At 42.1% G+C, this 24,139-nt stretch overlaps 1 protein-coding gene across 4 annotated transcripts in view; it reads right to left on the reverse strand.

The window, feature by feature from the left end:
- Positions 1–24,139, reverse strand: part of SPTBN1 (spectrin beta, non-erythrocytic 1) — a 197,269-nt gene that overhangs the window by 141,972 nt on the left and 31,158 nt on the right. For all 4 annotated transcript variants that reach the window (XM_067705053.1, XM_067705052.1, XM_067705054.1 and 1 more), the window contains one exon: positions 928–1,122. In XM_067705053.1, the coding sequence (XP_067561154.1) occupies positions 928–1,075 (148 nt within the window). In that variant the 5' untranslated portion in view covers positions 1,076–1,122. The remainder of the gene's footprint in view (positions 1–927; positions 1,123–24,139) is intronic.

Here is a 24,139-nt window from a genome sequence, read left to right on the forward strand (position 1 = left end):
CTAGGGCCCTGGTAAAAGTGTGCCCTAAGTATTCAACAGCAACAAGGGAGTGAGAAATCATGAAGTAAGGGATGTGTGCCTGTTAACTTTATCAATGGCAGACTTACCTGTTATAGCATTAAATGTGCCTTCACCAGATTAAGCTATTGCTTTTCAGATCCAAAACCTTTGCACGTGATACTAACTAACCTTGGTCACTCAAAGCAAGTACTGTAACAGGTCAAGTTAATTTATATATCACAGGCCCTAAGTAAACAGGTTAATTTGTATACAGTTGACCCTTGAACAACAAGCGTTTGAACTGTGCAGGTACACTTACATTGACACATTTATTTTCAATAAATATACAGATGTAGAGTAAATGTATTTTCCCTTCCTTATGATTTTCTTAATAACGTTTTCTTTTCTCCAGCTTACTTTACAGTAAGAATACAGTATATCATATATATAACTTACAAATTATGTGTTAATCGACTGTTTATGTTATGGATAAGGCTTCAGGTCAACAGTGGGCTATTAGTAGCTAAGTTCTGGGGGAGTCAAATACATGGATTTTCGACCGTGCAGCAGGTTGGTGTCCCTAACCCCCATGTTGTTCCAGGGTCAAACTGTATTTTTGTGTCTAAGGTATAGTATACTTCAATATACTGAAATGTAAGATGTGTTAAAAATAAAAGATTTCCGACAAGCCTAGGGCATCTCTTTCTGAACGGCTATAAAAACCACCCTGGGCTCTGAATCACTTGGGCTGTGGGACTGACAGTCCCCCAGATAGGAAACTGGCCACCTTATGAAACAGTCGGCTTGCTCTGGTGGGACGTGTTCAAGTAGAGCTGAGCTGATCTTGAGAGGGGGACAGGGTGGATGATTTCAAAGGGACCTGTAAGGCATCCCAGGCCTCTGTGACGGGACATAAGGGCACCCTACCTGCCAGAGCCTTGATGCGGGACCGCTCAAAGAGCCGCGCGGAGCTGTTCTCGTTGTCCCAGTCGTCCACGTCCCAGCGGTTGTTGACATCGCTGTACTGCTGTTGGATCTCGATGTTGTCGTAGTCTGTGGCTACTGTGGTCGTCATCCTGGACCGCCTCAGCTGCTTCTCCACATCAGCTCCTTCTCAGAGGTCTGTGAGAAACAGAAGGGAAACCCTAGTCAGGAGTCTAAGCTGTCGATCCCCACAAAACCTACTGGGGAAAGGTGAGCAGAAGGTAACACAACTCCTACGTGCTGAGAGCAGGTCTCTGGAGTCAATCGAAGCTGGTTGGGAACTGCAGCACTGCCTCGTAACATGTGTGTGACCTTGGCCAAGGCACGTAACACCTCTGAGCCTCCGTTTCCGCAGACATGAAGGAGGGAAGATACTCTACAGGTTGTTGAGAAGACTGAATGAGATGACGGATACCCAACAAAGGGTGGGCTTCTTCCTCCTTTCTAAAGTTTAGACTTTGCAATTTTAAAGTTTTATTAGAGCTGGATGAATACCTACCTTGGGTAGGTATTCTGAACGAACTAATCTGTTTCTATTGTGTGTGTCACCATAAACTATAATCTCTTAGCTTCTCCTAGAAATTCATATAATGTGATATAAGAGAACTAACAGATCATTTTATCTAAACATATCATTTACATATTAGAAAACTGATGCCTAAGATTAAATGACATAGTAAATATACAGCAGCAAGGACAGTACTAGTGTTTAACAGATACCAAAAAATGACTGAATAATGACTGAAATTATGTATATGACTGTGTTATTACAAATTCTACTACCCACCCCAATACCCACGTCTCAGGGACCCACCAGGGCCACAATGTTTTACAGGGATAAATGGGAAACAAGAACTTCAGCCTCAACGTTTGGCCCACTGCCATCTTTATCACAGTGCCCTCAGAGAATTAAGAGAGATACATTTAGCTTTAAATATATAGCTTCTCCCCTCAATACAGCTATTATTCATTCATGGAACCAAAATGTTCCGGGGACCTAGTACATGCTCAGCACTGTTCCAGATGCTGGGTTAACGGTAAACAAGATAAGGACCTGGCTCTAGTGAAGCTTACATCCTACTAGGAAGAGCTGGACCAAAAAAGCACAAAAGACAAGACAAGATAGTTGAAAAGAAAATAAAATGAAACTGGAGTGATGTGACACAGAGTGAGTAATCAGTCATACTGTCTTATAAACTTCAAAGCTGCTAAGAGACTAGACTTAATCATCCTCACCACAAAAAGAAATGATAATTATGTGAAATGATAGAGGTGTTAGCTAATGCTACAGTGGTAATCATACTGCAATATATAAACATATCAAATCAACATACCTTACACCTTAAAACTTACAAAGTATTATGTGTCTGTTATATCTTAATTTAAAAGTAAAAGAGAGAAAAGGAATGAATGGCTCTTTTAGAGCTGGTGGTCAGGGAAAGTCTGAGTTGGTATTTAAACTGAGCTCTCAATGGTCTTGTCACACCCAGATCAAGAGGAATGACATTCCAGGCAAAGGAGTAAAGGCCCTAAGGTGAGAACAGCAGGGCTTGTTGGAGGAATGAAGAGCTCAGTGTGGCCCAAGTCTGGTAGGCAGGGAGAGATACAAGGAGATGAGGTTGGGAAGGTAGGTGGAGCCAGTCCACAAAGGGCTGTTTGTGAGGGAAGCCAGGGCAGGATTTTAACCTAATAACTGACATCACTGGATGTATGTTTTTAAAAGATCAATCCTGGTGCTGTGTGAAAAACAGATTCTAGGAGGCAAGGATATGTGCTTAATTCCTACGGGTGTGGTTAACTTCCTGCACATTTTATATACAAGCCTATCTAAGTAAATTAAAAAGAGAGGGAGGAAGAAAGATGCATCCCCCCCCCACTTAGTTTTAGGAAGATATCCCAAGGGAAAAGATGTTTGTCATCTCCCCCTCCCATCCCTTCCCCCAGGCCCCATATTAAGACTCAAAAATTAATTATAAGATTTTGTACCTGGATGCTCGTTTCATGGAAACCTCATTCAGCGTGCCCCAAGAATGCACGCACAGACCAGAGTTAGCAAGCCTAATCACTGGAGCTCATGCACGAATCAAACCAGACACCACCCGGCAACCACAAATGGACCACTCGAGCTCACATTTTTCCCCACACATGGCACCAAACAAAGAAAATAAACAAAGCCACATACGCAGAAAAGAAACATTCCTCTTATTGTGCTTCAAAAGGCAGCTTTTTCTCAAGTTCTAGCACAGAACCACACGAGGCACACGCAACCAGGGGTCCGTGGACAATAAATTAAGCTGAAACAAATGAACTGCGCCTCAAGTAGTGTAGTAATTGGGGGCAAAAGCACAGACCTGCCCCCTCTTTTGTCATTAGCTGTTTTCTCACAAGATATCCAAGAATATCCCCAACACATCCTCCGTGTCCCCCTCACAACTGAATCACCATCTGTAACTCAGAGTCACCCACCTCTGCTCAAACAGAAACATCTCGGATGGGAGTAAAATCCTGGATTCCCATCAGGCAGACATTATCAAGGTCAAAAATATAAATTTATCAAAAAATATATATATATAAATTTATCAGTAGATCAATTTTAACACCTCCATTAGCAACATACTGAAAAGATTTCATAAAAACACGAAAAAGTTCAGACACCTAAGCCAGTAAATATATTCTACAGAAGGATCTTACAGTTGGCTTTTAGCATTCAGTCATAACCCCTCCAAAAAAAAGAAAATCAATATTGTTATGTACCATTTGACCTTGGAGATGGTTACGTTTTATGACTCTATTAAAACCAAAGACTTCTACAAAATTCAGCCTTGGAGGATGCCATCTCTAGGGGGAAAAAAACATGAGAGTGCTATTAACTCCAAAATGTTTAACCCAACCCAAGGTGAAATCGAAACACCACATACCTCTCTCCAGATTCGTCCTGGCTATTTGGTGCCACCTGCTGACCAATGAGAACAAGCCACACCGAGGCCACCAGCGCAGCAACCAACCTGTGCTCCAGCTCCCGTCACCCGACTCCAGAGTCAGCCCAACTACATCCCATGAATCTCTCCCTACCACTGACTTATCCAAAAATTTCTCGACAAGCAGACATTGAGTCCTTGATTTAAGTTTAAGATAAGTCATTCAGAGAATGTCAGCACATGTTTCCTAAGTATTCTTCTTTAATAACGCCATCGTTCCTCAAAACAAAGGGGTGACTGGGGAGCAAAAGTTCCTACGAGTCTGTATACAAAAGAAATACCGAGGGGCTTCCCTGGTGGTGCAGTGGTTGGGAGTCCGCCTGTCGATGCAGGGGACGCGGGTTCGTGCCCTGGTCTGGGAAGATCCCATATGCCACGGAGCAGCTGGGCCCGTGAGCCATGGCCGCTGAGCCTGCGCGTCCGGAGCCTGTGCTCCGCAACGGGAGAGTCCACAACAGTGAGAGGCCCGCGTACCGCAAAAAAAAAAAAAAAAAAAAAGAAATACCGACTACAAGTTACTCTTTTTATTCGACTGTTTCACTCGAGCATCTAAGAACTTGGATATCAGGGGCATTTTTGTCTTCAACGTTCTCTGTCCTAAGGCAATATCCTCACCAAACAGTAGAGTTTGCATAATGATAGAATATATATTTTTTTTTAATTTTCAGGGATATGTCAAAGCAAAAAAATCCCACATCCCCACCAGGGCCATAGTGGAACGGTGCTTCCAGATATTCAGCGGCAACAACGCAGGAACCTGAAGGTGAAGGAACGGTCGGAGTCAAGGCAAGAGCATGGACGAGAGCGTGGCCATAGCACAGGGATCCCAGAAAGCCCAGCAAGCTACTACCATCATTATCCCCTAACCCACCTCAACAAAGGATGGTGCCAGCTGCGGGGGCAGCTTACATCGCACCTACAGGTGTCCCCAGGCGGTTATCTATAAAGGGCTAGATTTTCCCAAGGTGCTAGCTATCAGCCATGTGTCCCAAAGGCCAGTGAAGCAATCTGTACTTCGATGGCTGTGGGAAGATTAGGAGGAGACAAGAGAGGAGGGCTGGCCATCTTGGAACTGGGCCTGGTGGTGCGGCTGCCATTAGGAAAGCTTGAGAGAACTACGTAAGGGTGGTGGGAGGTAAGACAATCTCCGCTCCAGAGAAGGGCTCTCACTGTCCCAGCTGGCTCGGTGCGGCCCGAATTCTGACTTGATCACCAGGGCAGGAACCCATTAAATAATCCTTGAGTGAATACAAATCACTAATATCCCAGATGTGATATGAATAATACTCATGTCTTCTGTGGCCAGACATTCGGAAGATGATTAAAACTGCTTCCCTGCTCTTCTCTATCCTAACTGTGTGTGTGTGTGTGTGTGTGTGTGTGTGTGCGCGCGCGCGCGCACGCGCGTATAAAAATAAGGAGTACGTAAAAAAGCCAAGCCCCCTCCACAAATTACTCTTCTCTAATCCTCTGCCCTCTCTAATTCCTATGAACTGTAATTCTCCAAAAATAACAAAGACATTCCAAAAGCTTTATCATTTTCTGCTTCATTAAGAAGACAATTTTATTTATTCAAACTGACAGACAAAGACAGAAATAGATGAGGAAGCTATTATCATAGACCCAAAGAGGCAAAGAGGTTCCTCCAGCTCTGGCACATGCTACCACAAGGTCATAACCATTGGGAAAAAAACTGGAGCTTCACCGCTCCCAGCTTTAGGAGTTATTATTGACAGTTCTCTTCATTGACTAAAATTCTGAAAGTCAACACCTGGCCAAGTCCAGAGGGAAAACACTTGATCTGTTTATTTTCCAAGGTACCGTATCTGTTTTCCCTGTCACATGGCTATTAGATCAACACACAGGGTTTTGTTCTTTATAGTTTATCTCCAGGCTTCCTTCCACTGCCCTCTTCCGTCTGCCTGGATGATGTTACCCACTACCCTATGCTGACAACCACTCCCTGGACAGCTAAGGGCAGCGTCTCCTAAGGATCAACAAGTCCGTGTCTACAACTAAACTCCTAATTCCTCCCTCCAAACCTTGTTTTCCCTCTGTCACTCCCTCACTGAACAGCACCCTCATTTCTCCCACTGACCTCAGCTAGAAACCTTGCGGTCATCCTTCATTTCTCTCTCTCCTCCCATATTCAGCCCCCAAGGTTGCCTGCACCTCCTGAAAATCTCATAAATCAGCTCAAGCAATACTTTCTTATTCCAGTGCCTCACCTCTCATTTTAATCCGCAACCCTACATTGCCACCAGAGGGACCTTTCTAAAATGTAATTCTAATCACTTTATTCCCATGACTAAAATCCACCAATGCCCACGCCTTCAGAACAATAAATCCCCATTGCCTTCAGAATAATGCCCAGAACCCTTTGAAGAGAAATGAGCGCCTTCATGAGGGGCCTGCCCAGCTCTCCAGCCTGGTTTCAATATTCTTGTCTTTAACTCTTGTAGCTCCTGAAGGAAAAGTCATGTTCCGGTCTCACCTCCAAAACTACTACCTAGAACAGCTCTCTCCTATTCCAACAAATCCTAGCTGATGTATCACCTCATCCAAGAAGCCACCCCTGATCCCTCCACCACCACCACTACCACCACCTAGTCTGAGTTAGATGACCCACATATGTCCTCCCTCCTTATATACCTCTGCCCTATCACTTATCATCATAAGGCCGTTTCATAATTACAAAACTTCTATTTACTAATCATCAGTATGACACAGGCTCTTAAGGTCATGTCCCCATCATACTGTGTTTATATTTCTCAACTCCTAGCAAGGTGCCTGGAAACATTAAGTGCTTGTTAATTATTTATGGACTGGTTGAGAGGGTGGGAGACTGGATGGAGGATGGGAAGGTGAGGCCACAGGAGCCATGACAATTCAAGCTGCCACGGGGGTACCATCGCCATCAGTCATAAAGCCCAGAACACACACCCTTTTAAGTTCCACAGATGTGCTGGGCTCTCTGCCTTCCATTTCAAGGCAGTCACATTTTTAGACTAGGCTGCTAATGAACACGAACTTATATTTAATAAGGTACTTCTCTACGTACTTATTAAAATGTATGTTTTCCTTTTTAATTTAGTTTTTACCCATGAAAATAATTTATTTTTTGTCCAAACTAGAGAACAAAGCAACAAAGAGAAAATAAATGGAATTTTCACTGGCGCTACGCACGTGCACAAACACACACTTCGTTAATACCCAATATTAATTAAAGGCTCAAATAAATTAAAGAAAAAGGTGACAACATTTGCCAACCCTTCTTAAGGAGGAAAACCATATGCCAACAATTACTTCGACAGAATTCACAAACCCAAATGTTCTGCAGACGCTTAAAAACCCTCCCACTTCACTGATAAAAAAAAAAAACTTGAAAAAGCATACACTGGACTGCTGGTGTGTCACCTTAAAAAAGAAAAAAAACAACAAAAAAGATCCTGCTCAGGGACTCTGGAGAGACCAAACTATGTCTGAGAGTTTCCAGGAAGGGACCTCTGAGAGTTCTGCCTCAATCCTCTCAACTCTTCAGTAGCCAGAAAGCAAGAGAGTCACACCCCGCTTACAGTTTGCCACCGAGGCAACCTGCAGCACGTGTAAATGGCCAATAAAGAGGAGTCTCTGCAAGAAACCACATCTAGAACCACTGTGATGAATAAATCTGTCTAACCGACCGTTACTCAGGTTCACGGACCCAGTTCCATAAAAAGGCTCAAGTCAGGGGTTCCCTGGTGGCGCAGTGGTTGGGAGTCCGCCTGCCGATGCAGGGGACACGGGTTCGTGCCCCGGTCCGGGAAGATCCCACATGCCACGGAGCGGCTGGGCCCGTGAGCCATGGCCGCTGAGCCTGCACGTCCGGAGCCTGTGCTCCGCAACGGGAGAGGCCACAACAGTGAGAGGCCCGCGTACTGCAAAAAAAAAAAAAAAAAAAAAGATTCAAGAGTCTAACCTAAACACTCAAAGTTCTCTGCTCACAAACACCAGGACACACAGAAAAAGTTCTAGTGTGAGAGCTGACAACGTAAGAAAAACTCACACGCATACAAAGTCCTTTAGAAAAGTTTATCATTCACTTTTACAATTATCTAGTTTACTTGGAGCTTTACAGGAACACATCTACCGTACAAAGAGCATTATATGGCTGCATAAACCAGCCAAAATTCATAGACTCAGACCATTTTGCGAGGGAACGGTACTCAGAGACTTGTTTAAAATGAAACCTCGTTAATAAAGGTGGTCTTCAAATACTCTATATTCATACTAACTTTTGTCTGTTTTATTTATCAGTGACAGAGTATGTTAAAATCTACCACTATGACTGTGGTTTTAACAGATTTCCCTTGTAACGCCCTGGATACATGCAAAATCATAATTATTTTGTCTTCTTGGTGGGTTGTTAACATGAACTATTCTATTTCCTCCATATTCATATATTAATTCTATTTTTATTGATAGCAATATTTGCCTGTCCCTCCCCACCCCCTTTCTGTTCTTTAAACCTTCTAGAGTCATTCTGTCTTAGGTATGTCTCTTATTTTTTAATTCAATCCAAGAGTCTGTCATTTAGTGGGCAAATATAACCCATGTACATTTATTAATGGATTACTGCTATATTTGAAGTTTCAACCAACTTACGTTGCTTTCTATCTTAACAAAATGTGGAAACTGGGGCGTGAAGATTTAAACAACTGGATCAAGTCATACAGCTATGAACCCAACACCTATAATAACTTTATCACCACTGAACCCAGAGCCGTAAGAACTTGTCTAATCTTTAAAATGCAGACAGTTGATGAGTCTAACAACCAAAGAAAACTCTAGTACTATTAAAAATAGCTTCATTTTTTTGCTGGCTTACTTTATGCCAAGCATGGTGCTTTACTCGCTTTTTCAGTCTTCCCCAGCAACCTTTTGAGGTAGATACTATTATTGCCTACAACGAATAAACTAAGGTTTTGCCCATGGTGGCACAGCAAGGAAATGAGGAAGCCAGGAGGGTTTGAAACAAGTGTGTATGACTCCATGAATGAATAAAGAGCTTGTGCTTTGAGGAACCACCCTTTAACAGCGGTCCATATCAGAAAATTGTCTAATGGACTCAAGGTTCTTAAATAAATAATAGATTAGCCTCCTTCAAAGCCTAATTACTAGGTAGGGCACAACCCACCCAGCCAGGTATCCTAGCCCATGTATTCTCAATGGGGGCAATACTGGTCCCAAAGGATGAAAATTCATTTGGGCGTTGGGGCAAAAAAACTTTCTTTTATGTAAGCACAGATACAGTATATCTGTAGTATTAAAATTTCATGGGTATTAAAATTTCAAACTGTCTAAAAGACTTCTGGTGGAGGAAGAGAACAGTGGAAAACAGGTTAAGAAACACTGTCCAAGCTAAAGGAAAGATGTGTACCACCTTTAGGTAAATTAAGACTTGAAGGCAGGCCTTAGAAGACAGAAACATGAAGAGCACATTTCCCTGTACTAAAGAACTGGAATTTCATACACCATGGGTCCCATTTATCATGCCTCTGATATAAAAACTCACATTAGGCTACTCCTCCCTAGCACTAACGTATGTACTTCAGGGAAGCAGTGATGATTTAGCCATCTTCTGCCTACAACACTCAAAGACTAAAGCACTCATTACAAGCCTGCTGCTACCGACTGAATGTTTGTGTCTCCCTCCCCCATAAAATTCACATGTTAATTCCTAACGCCCAATGTGCCAGCACTTGGAGTTGGCACTTTCGGGAGGTGATTAGATCATAAGGGCAGAGCCCTCATGAATGGAATTATAAGAGAAACCCCAGAGTGTAACCTCACTCCTTCCATCATATGAGGACACAGCAGGATGATGGCAGTCTATGAACCAGGCCCTCACCAGACACCAAATCTGCCAGCACCTTGTTCGTGGACTTTCCAGCCTCTAGAACTATGAGAAATAAATGTTGTTTATATGCTACCCAGTCTATGATGTTTTGTAACAGCAGTTCACACAGACTAAGACACCTTCATTCCCAATATTCGGAAGTAACCTCTTTCCTACCCAGATCAAAGATGCCACTGGAAGGCCAGTTCTAATTTTATGAATAAAGTTGTAGGGACAAATCTTATTTTTTTTAACATGGGCAGGTTAAACCAGGTTCTACTACTTGCAGTAGCAAAATTACCCTAACTATAAAGAAAATTACTTATTTTAAAAGATTCACTATCAGAAAATACACTGATTATGATTCGTTTTATTTTAAAACAATCTGTTTAAAAGATTACATCAGGGTGGCTTAAGAACTTACCATTATACAGTATGACCAAGAATACATTTCTTCTACAAGGAAAAGTAGAACGTAGGGGGAATAACAAGGCATCTCCCTGACCCTCTACTTTACAGAGTGAACTGCACAATGAACTGTAAAATTATAAACAGATTTATTATTTGAGTGCCTTAAACAAAAGAAAAATTCTTAATACATGGCATAGACATTTATCCTTATGTACTATTTGTACTTGAAAATTTTAAACAAAGTACTTTATTTATTTTCTGTGCCTACATATGATACTATCTAGATTCTAAATATAAATTTGTAAGCCCTAAAATTTTTTAACACTAGCTTTATTTCGAAAATAGATCAAGAAAGTAAGGTCAGCTTTTCCAGTACTTATCTATAAGCCTCAAAATCACCTAATTTGAACCAAACAAAAACGTTTAAAAATAATTCCTATTAAAATACAAGGCTTCGTCATATACTTGGCAGTTAAAGGCTATCCTTGCTTTTGTTCTATTAACAGAGAAAAGCAATTAAAAGTGAAATCATTAACTCAATGCAGACCTAACACCATGGTCTTATGGCCAGCGTGGGGTTTCTGAGCTGCTATAAATCACCACTTTGGTCTTCCCTTTACTTCCAGAATAGTTTTAAATTACATTAGGGTGTAGGTCTAATGTTACTGCTGCCAAAACGCCAGTCCTGACTTTCAGTGAGTTTGGCACTTCATGGCCTTACTCTTTGGGAAATTTTATAAGGCCTGAGTGCCTGAACAACAGAGGAGCAATAACATGCTATCTGGAAGCAGACTTTTACTCCTAGAACAGCCCAGTGCCTAAATTCTCTGCAAATCTTACCAAGCGAAAATACGTATCACAATTCCCTGGAATAATGATCACATGACAGAAATATGTAAAACCACAATGAAAAGCAACACTACAGGAAACGATGAACGAGGCACACACGCTAAGCTCCACGAGGGCCAGGATCCTCGCTGTCCCGCTCATCTTTATGTCCCCAGCACCAGCACTTAAGCCACCGCAGAGGCTCAGAAACAATCGTGAAAGAAAATGGCAGGTGGCAGGGGCAGCGTCACCAACAGAGCATTCTAATGCTGAAGCACAATGCTTCTTTCTGCGTAAATAATAATGTGTCCTGGATCAGGATAAATTGTAATTGTTATGTAAGGGGCAACAGTCTCCTCACCCAGATTCATTTAGCGAAGGATAAATTGTTATAAGAAATTTATTTTCAACCAACAAAATATGAAGGGTCATATTTGGATAGGAATGGAATAATCACAAATTTCACAATCTCATTTGGGATAAACAAACATACTTATTTTAATATGTCATATTTTGAGAATCATTCTCCTTTGGAAAATGACTTAAATCCTAGGCTTGTCTAATAGTAGCCAAATTTCCAAAGGTCTAAATATTATTAGTTAAATTGTCTCAAAGAGCAGTTCAAACAACCCTCACTGCTTGGACTTACACGTCAGCAGCAAGCCTTCCCCCTCTGCATGGTTGGCAAATGATTCCCAAACTATTTAGAAATCTGTAACCTTTCAAATAAACCAAATGAGTGAAGGTTGGCCTATGATACTTGAAAAGGAGAAGTGACATCAATCCCAGAAAAAACATTCAAATAATTACCATTTTAACATGATCAAACATGATCAAATTACTAAAATTTGTTAAAACCTATCAATTTGAAAAAAAAAGGTTTTTTTTTTTAAAAAAAACACTGTTAACAACATATACAAACCGAAATCCATTAGAATTCCACACATTACTTTTTAAAAACTTGACTACATAGGTGTTCGGTATGAAGCTTGGTAACAAAGGTCAGTTAGGGCAAATGTGGAGATTCACTTTGGCTCTCAATAATATTTAAACACTGCCATGCGAGAAAAATGAGCCACAGTGGTTAAAATACTGCCTAAGTTTAGAATCACAGAGGAGCTCTCTGATACAGAACCATGAGCATACATTCACCATAGGTGACCAGACACAAGCACACACATCCACCACAGGGCCAGGCCATAATCCAACCCTGCCCAGCAGCCCAGCACTCCAAGCTTGGAAGAAAGGCAAAGGCTCAAGCACGGCCTTTCCAAAGCTACAGGGGCAGGGGCCTGCAATTCAAATTTGCTGGGCTCCCCCTCTACTGCTCAAATTACTTCAAAATGAAAATGAGGTCTTAGCTGGCAAAGTCCTCAATCAGGTTCAAGAGCAAAGGAACAACAACGATATACTGTGCAGCACAGGGAATTACAGCCATTATCTTGTAATAACCTAAAATGGAGTATAATCTGCAAAAATACTGAATCACTATGCTACACACCTGAAACTAACATAATATTGTAAATTAACTATACTTGAATAAAAATAAATAATTTTTTAAATTAAAAAGAGAGAGACAGAGAGAGAGAGCGCGAGAGCAAAGGAAACCAGCAACCTTCCTTGTCTCCGCAACAGGGGGATATAGGCTTTAAAGAACAAGAACCAGAACACCCAGACTGCTCTGACTTTCCTTCTTTAAAAGCTCCCTCGTGATGTGATTTTGAAAACTGTATTTTTGAAGTCCTTGCCTGACCAAAATCAAGCCTGCGTTTTCATCTCCTTGAAATATGTTATTAATAAACTAGTTTTCTACTTCCCAAAATATCTACAACGTAACACGCACTTTGTTTTTCCTTCCTCCAAACACTTTCAAAGAAGTTAGCTGTTTCTTTTGTCAGACTCAGCAAGAGTGAAGAATGAACAGGACAGTGGGGCAATTTAGAGAACTGGAGGGAATCAAATTATGTTAGCATCCCATGATTCTGTAGAGAGAGAAAATCAAGGGGTGGGCACCCCAGCAGTGGCTGGATTTTTAGTGGTGTCTGAGTGAACCCTAAAGCTGTCTTTCGTGCCATTAAATGCCAATTCCAACCCCAAAAGTATAAATTAGGAAAGCTTTCTATTCTCATTAGCAGTGGAGCTGCTCTCTCTCAATAATTTGTGAGTTTTAAAGATAGGGACAACAGATAAACAAGAAACAGGTCAGCCTAAACATTACTTTCTCCAGGAAGGCTCTTCTGAAGCTCCCAGCCCAGGGCCTCCTGCTATACGCTCTTGTTGCAATCTTTTCTCGTGGCATGTACCGAGAGTGTTTAAAAAATGACCTGTGTAATTGTTAACTGACTATCTCACTTTATATACCATACTCTCCATGAATTATTAGATATTTCTTTTTCAGCAATATATCCCTAGGTATAATGCCTAGCACATGGCAGGCAATAGGTAAACATTTAATGAATAAACTTTATACTCAACAATTTTAATCTTCCAAGGGTATGATAGGCACTTTCCCTACCAAAGCAGCTGTATCAAGAAGAAAAATTTTCCAGTTTATCCAATGGTAAGTTTGTTCAAATTAAAGCTAGAAACAGTCAAAATCAAACAAACAAAACTGAAATAAACCCCTAAATGATAATGGATTATCTATATCTTAATTCTTCTACTCTACTTACCACCTCAGAATTTTTGATTTCCCATAGTCACCAAAGTAAAAACTTCAAATGGCAACCTCAAATTTCTATCTATATTACAGAGGCTGATTTCCCAAATCAAATCTTTATTGCTGGCTGAACAGCCATACTCAAAGGGTGCTGACTTGAAGATTAAAGAGTGGTGGGACAAATTCATAACCCAGGGCCCAAGCTAGTCAACACCTTCCTTACGATCTCAGAAAGCACACTGAGTACCCACGGAGGGCCCTGGACCAAGAAGAGACTAAGAATACATCAAGTCCTACATTTAGAATTTTCAAGTACCCAAGGTTAGAAGTCGTGAAAACTGACAGCAGTGCAAAGAAAACGTGGTCAGCTCAATACAAAGGACCAGCAGAAGGCAGTGCAATTGTTAGACATGAAGTAACCACCCATGGTACTGAGCAACTTGAGTGTGTCCAGAAGGGGGCAGCCAGGCTGTAAGACACCTGGGAGTCCCGGCCAGGACTTAGGACCCTCTGGGGGAAAAAGTCTTAAAGAGACACCAGACAACTATCTTTAAGTAGCTTTAGGAGCCCTCATGTCGGCACTGGCACAGACTCCTTGGCAGGCAGTGAGTAACAAATTCGTAGTAACTCAGGGTTAGAAGGAGCTTTCTGAACAACTAGAGCTCTCCAAAAATGCAGAGGGCTGACCCGAGAGCAAGCGAGTTCACCAGCACCACCAGAGGCTCACTCTGGGTGGGAAAGTATCATTTGACAGGGCAGCCACAGTAGGACAGAGCACTGGGTGCGAAGCTGGGCTTCAGGAATTCCAAGATCCCTTCCAACGAACAGGCCTCTGTGATTTGGTTAACCAGAAAATGTTCACCGTTCTTCTGATCAGCACACTGTAGTAATACTACAGTACTCACAACTTGGCTCCCAAGGTATACACCACGCTCTCTTCCATGGGGCTGATGATACGCCAAAAGAAGGGTTTTTTTTTCTATTTTTAACTGAATATCTATTACTTTAATTACAACCATTCTTTGTTGGGGCGTTTTCGTATTAAGAGAACATTTGCATTCTCTTTAAAACAAAAGTACTCTTCTGCAAACATTTATAAACATTTACATTGGGTTTCACAACCCCACTGAAAAAAATGGGCAAAAAGTTTTGAAAACAGCTTTTACATTTTGATGAAAATTTTAAGTGTACCACTGGAAATATTTATTATCAAAACAATTATTCTCTCAGGTAAGTTTATACTTTTTAATATCATAAGGTAGCAAATAAAACATCTGTTTATTAAAAAACTTTTCATTGGAAAACACTGACTATGCTGATGTGACATATTTTTGAGGGCATATTACTGAGCCTGGGGTTTTGTCCTTCACAAAAAGTAGAGACATTCCTGCTATCTAAATAGATGTGAAACTGTAAAAAGTTTTTTATCTAAGAAAGTCATAGACTATCAGAATATAAAACCGTTAGTGCTTCACAAGTCTTCTGTACCTCTCTTTGCTTCTTCAGTTTGGGGAGAAGGGGACCGCATTTCAAGTTTCCCTAAGAAATTTCTCTGTGGGGCTTCCCTGGTGGCGCAGTGGTTGAGAGTCCACCTGCCGATGCAGGGGACACGGGTTCGTGCCCCGGTCCGGGAAGATCCCACATGCCGCGGAGAGGCCCGCGTACCACAAAAAAAAAAAAAAAGAAAGAAAGAAAAGAAAAGAAATTTCTCTGTGATTCTCCTGATCAAATTTTTGCTCTAACAGAGGGGACTGGACCACATCCGTCCCACCTAGTGCACTTAAAGGTCAATGCTCACATATCCAGCATCAGTCATTTTACAGTTTAGTCCTGGCATAACTACGGGGTTACTCAGAAGATGAGTTGGTGACAAACCAAATCAAATAAACAAGGTACCACACCGGCTGCAGAATTTGTTTTATTATGGCTATTTTAAATGCAGTTCCCAGAAGTGTCCTTATCTCGCTCACTTTCTATAGGCAGATCATGGTATCACCAAAACACGTCTGCAAAAAGTGAACTGATACATTTGGAAGCATCAAGAAAATACAGGAAAGCCATTCTTCGTAACCACACTCAGCGATGGGATGATGAAGAGTCAGGCATTTAGCCATTTCTCAGCCAGAAGTTGGCTGGTGTTGCCTTATGGCAATGGGCCTATGCTTTCTGTATTGATGTGCTGCTCAAAAAGAACTGATTGATCCGTTCGAAGACGAGAAAGAGAAGGCCTGTTTGTAAGACCAGTGATGAGAGCATGGATCAAAACGGTGACCTATAAGGATGGTCATTTTCATGCTTATGGAGACACTTCTTGCCTTGGATCCTTTTAAATCCCTCAGATTCTCCAAGGGAGGGAGGAGGGAGCCAGTGTCAAAGAGATTTCTCTAAAATGCATCTTGCCCCACAATGGCCTGTAGAAGGATGACAGGAAGGGTTTTGCTCTGACTGCAAAAGCCCTAAGCAGGTGAGCAAAGAAACCCCTCACACTGTGCCTAGTGTTCCGAGCAGAGGAAGGCAGCCGTTGGCTTACACCGTGTGCTGAAAAGCCCGGCCAAGTTCCTGCGAGATCATTCTCATATCTCCAGATGGAAAGAAATCGAGTAAACTACATCAGAATGGAGACTCCAGTCTTGGGGGCAGGTTGAGACTGTATGACCAGGGTCCCAAAATTCTTTTTTTCCTTTTTTCTTCTTCTTTTTTTTTAATTAATAGGCTCAGTAGAGTAAGCTCCACACAGGAAAAGCATTTTTTTTTTTAAACTTAGGGATCGCTACTAGAAGACTAAGAACGTACCCAGTTGTTAAAACCCCTCTTAGTGTAAAATCCAGAATGACTGCCGTGCCGGGAAGGACTCCAGCTACGCAGGCCGGGAGGATCAGCTCTCCTTCCTTGTGACCACAGAGGGAACCGCAGGGGTGTCAAGCGCGCTCCTCTGAGGTGAGGTGGCTGCTGTGTTACCCCAGGAGTCTGTGCAGGGCTCGCGGCTGGCTCTGAATGAGGGACAGCCCCTCCTCATCCCCACTGCTCACGACTCACACACTCTCCGGCAACCTCCCTCTAGAAGTTCCAGAAAGTTCCTGCTAACCAGTCCAACAGGCTTTATAGTGAGGGATGAGGAGCCCCCTCCCCCTTGCTTTCAGTGTACATTCCAAACAGAAGAAGAAGGAAAAAAAGGCCAGCAAAGCCAGCGCTTGCCCTCGGTTTCGCATTGAGATAAATTTTTCATTAACACATCTCTGACGGACTTCAGGCTAAACCCGTTAATCTTTACGTCCAGAACCGTGGGCAGGAAAAGGCAGCAGGGAGCTGTCACCCATGCATACACATGCAGGCCTCAAGACGCATTCTCTGAAGTGAATATTTATCTGACTTCCTCTACACGGCAGGCAGTCTCTTCCATCTCTGCTGTGCCTCTGTTGCCAGAAATAGCGATGTCAGGAGCAGCCTTCTCTGATGTAAACCAGCTCCTCCCAGAGCAGCGGGTAAGCAGGTAAAGCCAGACCACTCTGTCAGCCTGACCATCCCGCAGGGCTCAGTTCATGCCCTCTGCCCACCGCGGCCTACATTCCTCAGGTCCTTGTTACCGGCTCCTGACAAGAGTAACAAACCTTCGCCATCAGCTTCCAGATGAGAGCAGGGGTGAGGCCTTCGGGGCCAGAAAGCAGAAAATCACCAGCTTCCCCATCACAGCCACAGTCTCCCTCTTGGGGGTGGCGATGGAGGGTCATTTCAGAGACCAGTGAGTATTTTAGATAAAGGATGAGCGAATTCTCTGATTGACATCCTGAGAAGAAAAACACGAACATTTTTCTTTTCTTCGTTTCTCCGAGTTTCACATTTGGAAACGGATGCTGTCATATTACAAGAATAAACGGCAGGTCCGGAAATGAACCAAAGCCCTTTAATCCAGTCTTGCTTTACAATGCAAATGTTTTTCTACCAAACGCTCCAAAATATGCTAATCATCACCTGCAGCACAAATTTTCAGGGAGCTATAAACACTTACCAAAATTTCTTCCAACTTTTCTCAAGGAAAGTGTCTGTGCACATAAATTGCTCCACGTCCTGGCTTCCTCTCCTCTCACAACTCCCTAGGCCCCTGCTTTGTGATCTCCTCTCCTAGAGGCTTCTTCCCCCAGGTGGGGTGCGCCACAGGTGCCCAGTGCGAGGAGAGGGGGCGAGCTGGGTTATCACCCTCAGTACCACTGTCCAGTGCGCAGCGAGCTGCAGCACCCACCTGCCCAAGCAGGAAGCAGCGGAAGTACAGGTAAGGAGGGCATCGTAGACCAAGCCTCGGACATAAGAAGGGCTGGGAATGACCAATGCAGAGTGCACCCGGTCCAGCCCCTCTTTTTGGATAACACATACCTGCACCTTGCTATCCAGCTAAGTTAGCACTTAATTGGCTTAAGTTATCCCTAATAGACAAACACAGCATTAGTAATTGTCAGTTACACCAAACACTGTGCCTAATTAATATATACTGCTCCCTAAAAGGGGAGAAGGAAGCCTCTAAGAGATGCAGGAGGGGACCAGCTGTTCAAAAGGCTCTTTGGTGATAAACGGCAAGTGGTCTGGAAGCTGCCATCTCATTTAGCTAATTACAAACCTATTTGTTTCCAGGGGAGGAAAAAAAAAAAAAAAGGAGCACTTGAGGCAGTTTATCTCCCCTGTCACTGAGGAACGTAGATAGCTCTAGTGGGAAAACAGAGGGCGGTTTCTACCTGGGTGAAAGGAGTGGGGACCTCAACGCTCCATCCTGTGCACTGGGTCCTGCTCCCTGCAGCCTCCTGGCCTGACTCCGTCCACAGGCCTCTGGGGAGAAGATCACCAGAGATCTACATTCATAGCCGCTGACATCCCTTCCAGAAAACGATGACCCCATATTCAGCTCAGTCCCAGAGGAGGCCTTGGGACAAGTCACCGAGAGGCTCAGGGCCTCAGTTTCCTCGTCTGTAAAGAGAGAGGACTGGAGCGGAACAGCGGTTCCCAGCCCTGGGTACACATCACCATCATTTTTGGTGATTCTGTGATTTAATTAGGGTCAGGTGTGGGTGGGCAGCAGGATCTGTAAAAGGGTTGAGAACAACTGATCAACTAGAGCCCTTTCTACCTTAAACAAAACAAAAATTTCCTAAGCCCCCAAAATCTGTGAAATCATCTGCACCCCTCCCCCTAAAGGGTGATGGATGGGAATGAAAAAAGTGAGCTCATCACCGAGTAGGGCCAACCTGGCCCTGAAAATGCTTGATGAGCACTGAAGCTGCAGCCTACCTGAAGGATCTCGAAGTTTCCAGTCAGCTCTAAAATTTGGACAACGTACTTGGAATTTAGATTTTCTTCCCTCTGCTGCCTGAAACGTGAGTCTCACAATAAACTTATCTTAAAAGAAAATGTTGCGGTTGTTTTAAATACGTCTTCGGCTAACAAATGAGACTGCGTGCCATTGTTCTTTTGGTTTTTTTTTTAAACAAAGAATGAAAAACTACTTAAGCATTCGTTCATTCATTCACTTTCAGTTGATTATAGGCCACAGAAAAAAACATAAAACAAGTCCTAAGAAATGAACAATTAACATAACAAAAAGTGAAAAGAATTATAATACCAAGATGCCAAAAATATTGATTACATTTCAATTACTATTTGCACTTTCATCTGGAAAACATATCCTCTGTTGGAAAGTACCCAGTATAACAGCTGCATTGCTTTTTCAACTTTCACAAACACTCTAAAAGTTGGCCAGAACTCTGGGCTGGCCGACATCCAGGGTTTTATTATTACGTACTATTAGTTAATAGTGAGAAATGTGGGCTAAGGAAGGCAGAAAGCGAAGTAACAACAGGGTCTTCATAATCGTGTGCAGATGTGAAAGTTTCTGAAGCTTTATCTGCCAGAAAATGCCTCCTATATCACTTCTATTACCTATTAGCCTTTATTAATTTAATTAGGTAATTACAAATGTTATGTTTTTAGGGCATCGTTTAGAGACTTAACGTTAAACAATTTTTTGTATGTCAGTGGCTGGTCCATGCTGACATTTTAGTATTTTTCATATGTAAAGCAAACTGGTCAATCTTCTCCCCTTCTCGCTCTTTTTAGCAAGTGTGGAAAGCAAATCAACAGGCCAACAACCAGTCCCCTTCCTTCATTATATCCATTTCTTGTCAAATCAATTACGGCTCAAAAGCCTCTCACTTTTAGTACTTCATAAACGTTGGGGCTTACATTATTTTCTTTAAATGTTCATATAAACCAAACGGAGTGGTATGGTCCAGTACAGACTTTTCAATCTCGCAAACCTCTAAAAGGCAAAAATAAATTGGAGGGACCAACATGGGTTTCTAACTTTTATTAAGTAAGGAGTAAAAGTTAAAACAAACACGAAAAACTACGATCCGATACCTCCACTATTGTATAAAGAAGACTCAAAACAGGAGAAGGATCATCATCATAATCTGAGAAGTGAAAGATCAATCCTTTGCAGAAGAGAACAAATGGTGATTTTACATCAAGGCTTCTAAAGTGGGCAGGGAGCGCCCCAGGACACACCTGGCCCCACAGGTGCAAAGGGAAGCGTGAGTCAGTAGCCAGACGATGAAAGCTGAAACCAGCTAGCTGACCAGGAACAGGCACAAAGCCTCTCCAGGCTTCTGCATCTATACCTGGATATTTACCCTACTTCTGAATTACCTTCCTGTTCTAAAGTCCCATAACCACTAGGTGAGAACACTCTGCTACTCTGTTACCTATTTTATTAGGATGAGGGATAAGAACCAAGTCTCTTATGCCCCACGATGTGTATCTCCAGCACAGCACTGGGCACAAAGTCAGGGCTCCATAAATATTTACTGAATAAACGACTTTTCTGATCTCCACAGTGTTGAAGGATTTTCAGAAAAATGCTTCCTGAGAGAAAATATAACATGGATCTGGCTTTAATTTTTAGTTTTATGGATGTATGTACATTTGCATTATTTAACAAACACACAGCTCTATGTGCCAGGCCTCAGAGCTTTACAAATACTAACTCACTTAATCCTCAAAATATCCTTTTCGTGGTAGCCACTCTTATCTTTCTCATTTTATAGATGAGAAAATCATGACACAGAGTGGTTAAGGAATTGCCTAAGGTCAGAAAGGTAAAGTTAGTGGAGTTGGCATTTGAAACCAAGTGGTCTGGTTTCTGAGTGTATCCTGCGCTGCCTAATAATGGTTGCCACGAGTCACATGAGGCTACTTAAATTCAAATGAATGAAAATTAAATAAAAATTAAATATCAGCCCTCCAATGTACTAGCCATGGGCACTCAGAAGCCACATACAGATCAGGACGACAGTACTGAAAAACGAAGATGGGGAACAATTCCACCATGGCAGAAAGCCCCACTGGAAGCACGGCAATGCTCAACTGCTGCCTCTCCATCTGGCTGTGGCTCCAGACCCTGCACTCCCATCTCCATGCTGTGCCCCCAACCTAATAAAACATAACACAAAGGGGCTTTCCAACTGGGACTCTCTAATGCCCATTCTTTAAGCAGAAGTATAGAAAAACAAGTCAACAGCAGCTTGGTTCTCGATAAACGTCCTCAACAAGAAAGCTTGGCTTGGTTTTTTCCTTTGTTATGTTCTATTCTTCTCCTGACAGAATGTCTGCAGAAATGGTCTCTGGCTGTTAGGTCACTGGTGCACACTTGCACCTGTCCTGCTGTGAAGGGCAGAAACCCTGATTTATGGATTTTTTAAGTAGAGTTCAGCCAGAGGGTAGCCCTTCCCGAAATTCAGCTCCCAAAATATTTGCGGACATTCTTTCAAAATGCAGAAAGCACAGCACAAAAGGTTCTTTCTGTAACACGGAAACAAAGTTTTTGGTATCAATGCAGCCTTTAAATTCTCTGTCTCAGAGGAGGATTCAGGGTGAGCTGCCACTGAGGGGTGGGATGGGGGTGGGTGTTACGATTTCTGCAACTCCTAAAATAGCTACACCTTTGAGAAAAGGCAGTTGTGAAAGTTTAATTGCCTAAGAAGGGTAACACATCAAGTCATTGTTCAACATAACATCTGAATCCAAAAGAACTTGAGGGGAAATGAGACACAGGACAGCTAAACTTTGGTAGGAAAAAAAGTCAAGTCCCAGAACTGAGTGCAAGGACAATAAAGAAGTAAAGAGGAAAACTCTTTGGGTGGAGTATCAAGGGAAAAAAAACGAAAGTAGGAAGACTGGAAAAACAAAATTAATTCATAGTTCTGCTGTGGCTGGACTTCCCAGTTGTAAAATTCTATTTCTGCGTTTGTTAAATGAAGTCAATAAAAGATCTATAACAAAATATACTCATTCCTTCTCTCCCTCTTCTGATCAAGGCATTTTTATGATGCTTACTTTCAGAGAACCCCAGAGGTTCCCCACAGAAACCCTAGGGGTTCCTTGACCAGACACGCATCGTATGGGTCAACAGATGACAAGAGTCTCTGGCAGTAAACAGAGGCGGGATCCGAGTATGCTGGCTTCCTGCTGGGGGGCTGAATACCTATAACCAGGAGCTCAGACCGTGGACAGACGTTGGATCTTCATGTTCCACGCTGTATGTTTCTCCCCGTTTACACGTGGCCCTCCGCACCCATGAGCGCATCCATGAATACGGAGGGCCGCCTGTACTATGCCATTTTATATAAGGGACTTGAGCATCTGCAGATTTTTGTATGGGGTAGGAGAGTGTTCCTGGAACCAACGCCCTCCGGATACCGAGAGATGAGAATACAATTTCCCGAACAACTATTTCCATAACCGTATGCCCAAATCATTGTCCGCAATTGCTGCTGAGCACTGCTGTACATTATGGACGTACCATAACTTTATTTAACCGAGTCCCTACTATAAGATACATAATTGTTCACTATTCTCAATAATATTTTCATGAATGTGGTAGCATCTCTGTAACCTTGTCCATTATTTTGTTAGGGTAAATTTCTAGATCAGAAACTTACTGCCCTACAAAAATGGTTCCTCCCACCAGCACTGCAGGAGAAGGCCTGGTTCCCCTCCACCATGATCACACCAAGTAGGTTAAGATCACTACAAAAAAAAGAGATATCTCTAAAGTGACATCTCACTGTTATTTTAATTGCACACCTTTGCTTACTAGTGATGTGACCTTCAATATGTTTTCATAATCTAAATTGATCACTTATTTGGGCAAATTACCAACCTCTCTGTGCTTCAGTTTATTTATCTGTAAAACAGGAATAATAATTGAACCTATATCTCATAGCATTGTTTTGAGAATTAAATGAGTTAATGCATGTAAAATGCTTAAAACAATTCATGGAACATTCAAAAAAGTTTATTATTATTATTATTTATACTTTTTAACTTATTTCTGGTAAGGAAGAAATCTTCCTTTGAAACAATAAAGTTCACCTTGGTGGTTACTTTTTCTGAACAGCACAGATGAAATTATTATCACTGGGTAACAAAGAACCACTGTATGTACCCACGTGTAATTCTATAGAAGTAGACCTCCGTCTCCTTCATTTAGTTATAATATCCACTAGACCAAGACTATTTTTCTGTAATATAAACAAAAGTACATTTGAATTAACTTTTAATAAGTTGTACATTCTTGGATTTACTTTTAATAAAATTCTGATTTTTCCAGAATTTTTAAAATTTTATAACAAAATTTTATAACAACAAAGAAATCCCAAAACAGAGCTGTTAAATAAATCACAATATGTATATAATATGCAGACTCTCAAACATCAATAAAAACAATGATATTTTATATGTACATGTAAAACAGGATGATGCTCAGATGAAATAACAGGTAACAAAATAAGCATATGACAATTCTATTTCTTTTGAAAACATACTTTTATCTGGAATAATACATATACCAAAATGTTAAAAGTAGTTATTAGCACTGTGTGGTGCTATTAAAGGCAATTTAAATTTTCTTATTTTCTAAAGAAAACCATGTTTCCCTTAGTTTCTACAAAGAACACTTTATTTTTGAAATGAGAAATTTTAAGTATTAGTACAGGTGGGATTCCAGTGCAGTGTGCAGTTTCCTGGACAGAGCAGAGCTGTCTGGCAAGACAAGTCCCTCTTGGATAACAAGGTTCTCTCCAGCAGGAACATTCTGTGGACAGACTGAGGAGTGGCGTCTCATCAGGGCTCCTTGAGCTCCGAACCTGAGATTGCCACCTCCCCACATCGTCCTGGACATGGGCAAAGGGCCCGAGTTGATTTTGTCTTTCTCCTGCTTACCACCCACCAATGATGCCCCAAGGCTTTCAGAACAAAGCTTCAAACTATCTGATAAGCACACAAGGCCCCTGCTTTTCCCCAGTGTCATCCCAAACCCACACACCCTTAGTTCCAGGCAGCTCAACGCTCTCGCAGTTC

The sequence above is a fragment of the Pseudorca crassidens genome, chromosome 14 (genome assembly GCF_039906515.1).
Source record: "Pseudorca crassidens isolate mPseCra1 chromosome 14, mPseCra1.hap1, whole genome shotgun sequence".
NCBI lineage: Eukaryota > Metazoa > Chordata > Mammalia > Artiodactyla > Delphinidae > Pseudorca > Pseudorca crassidens.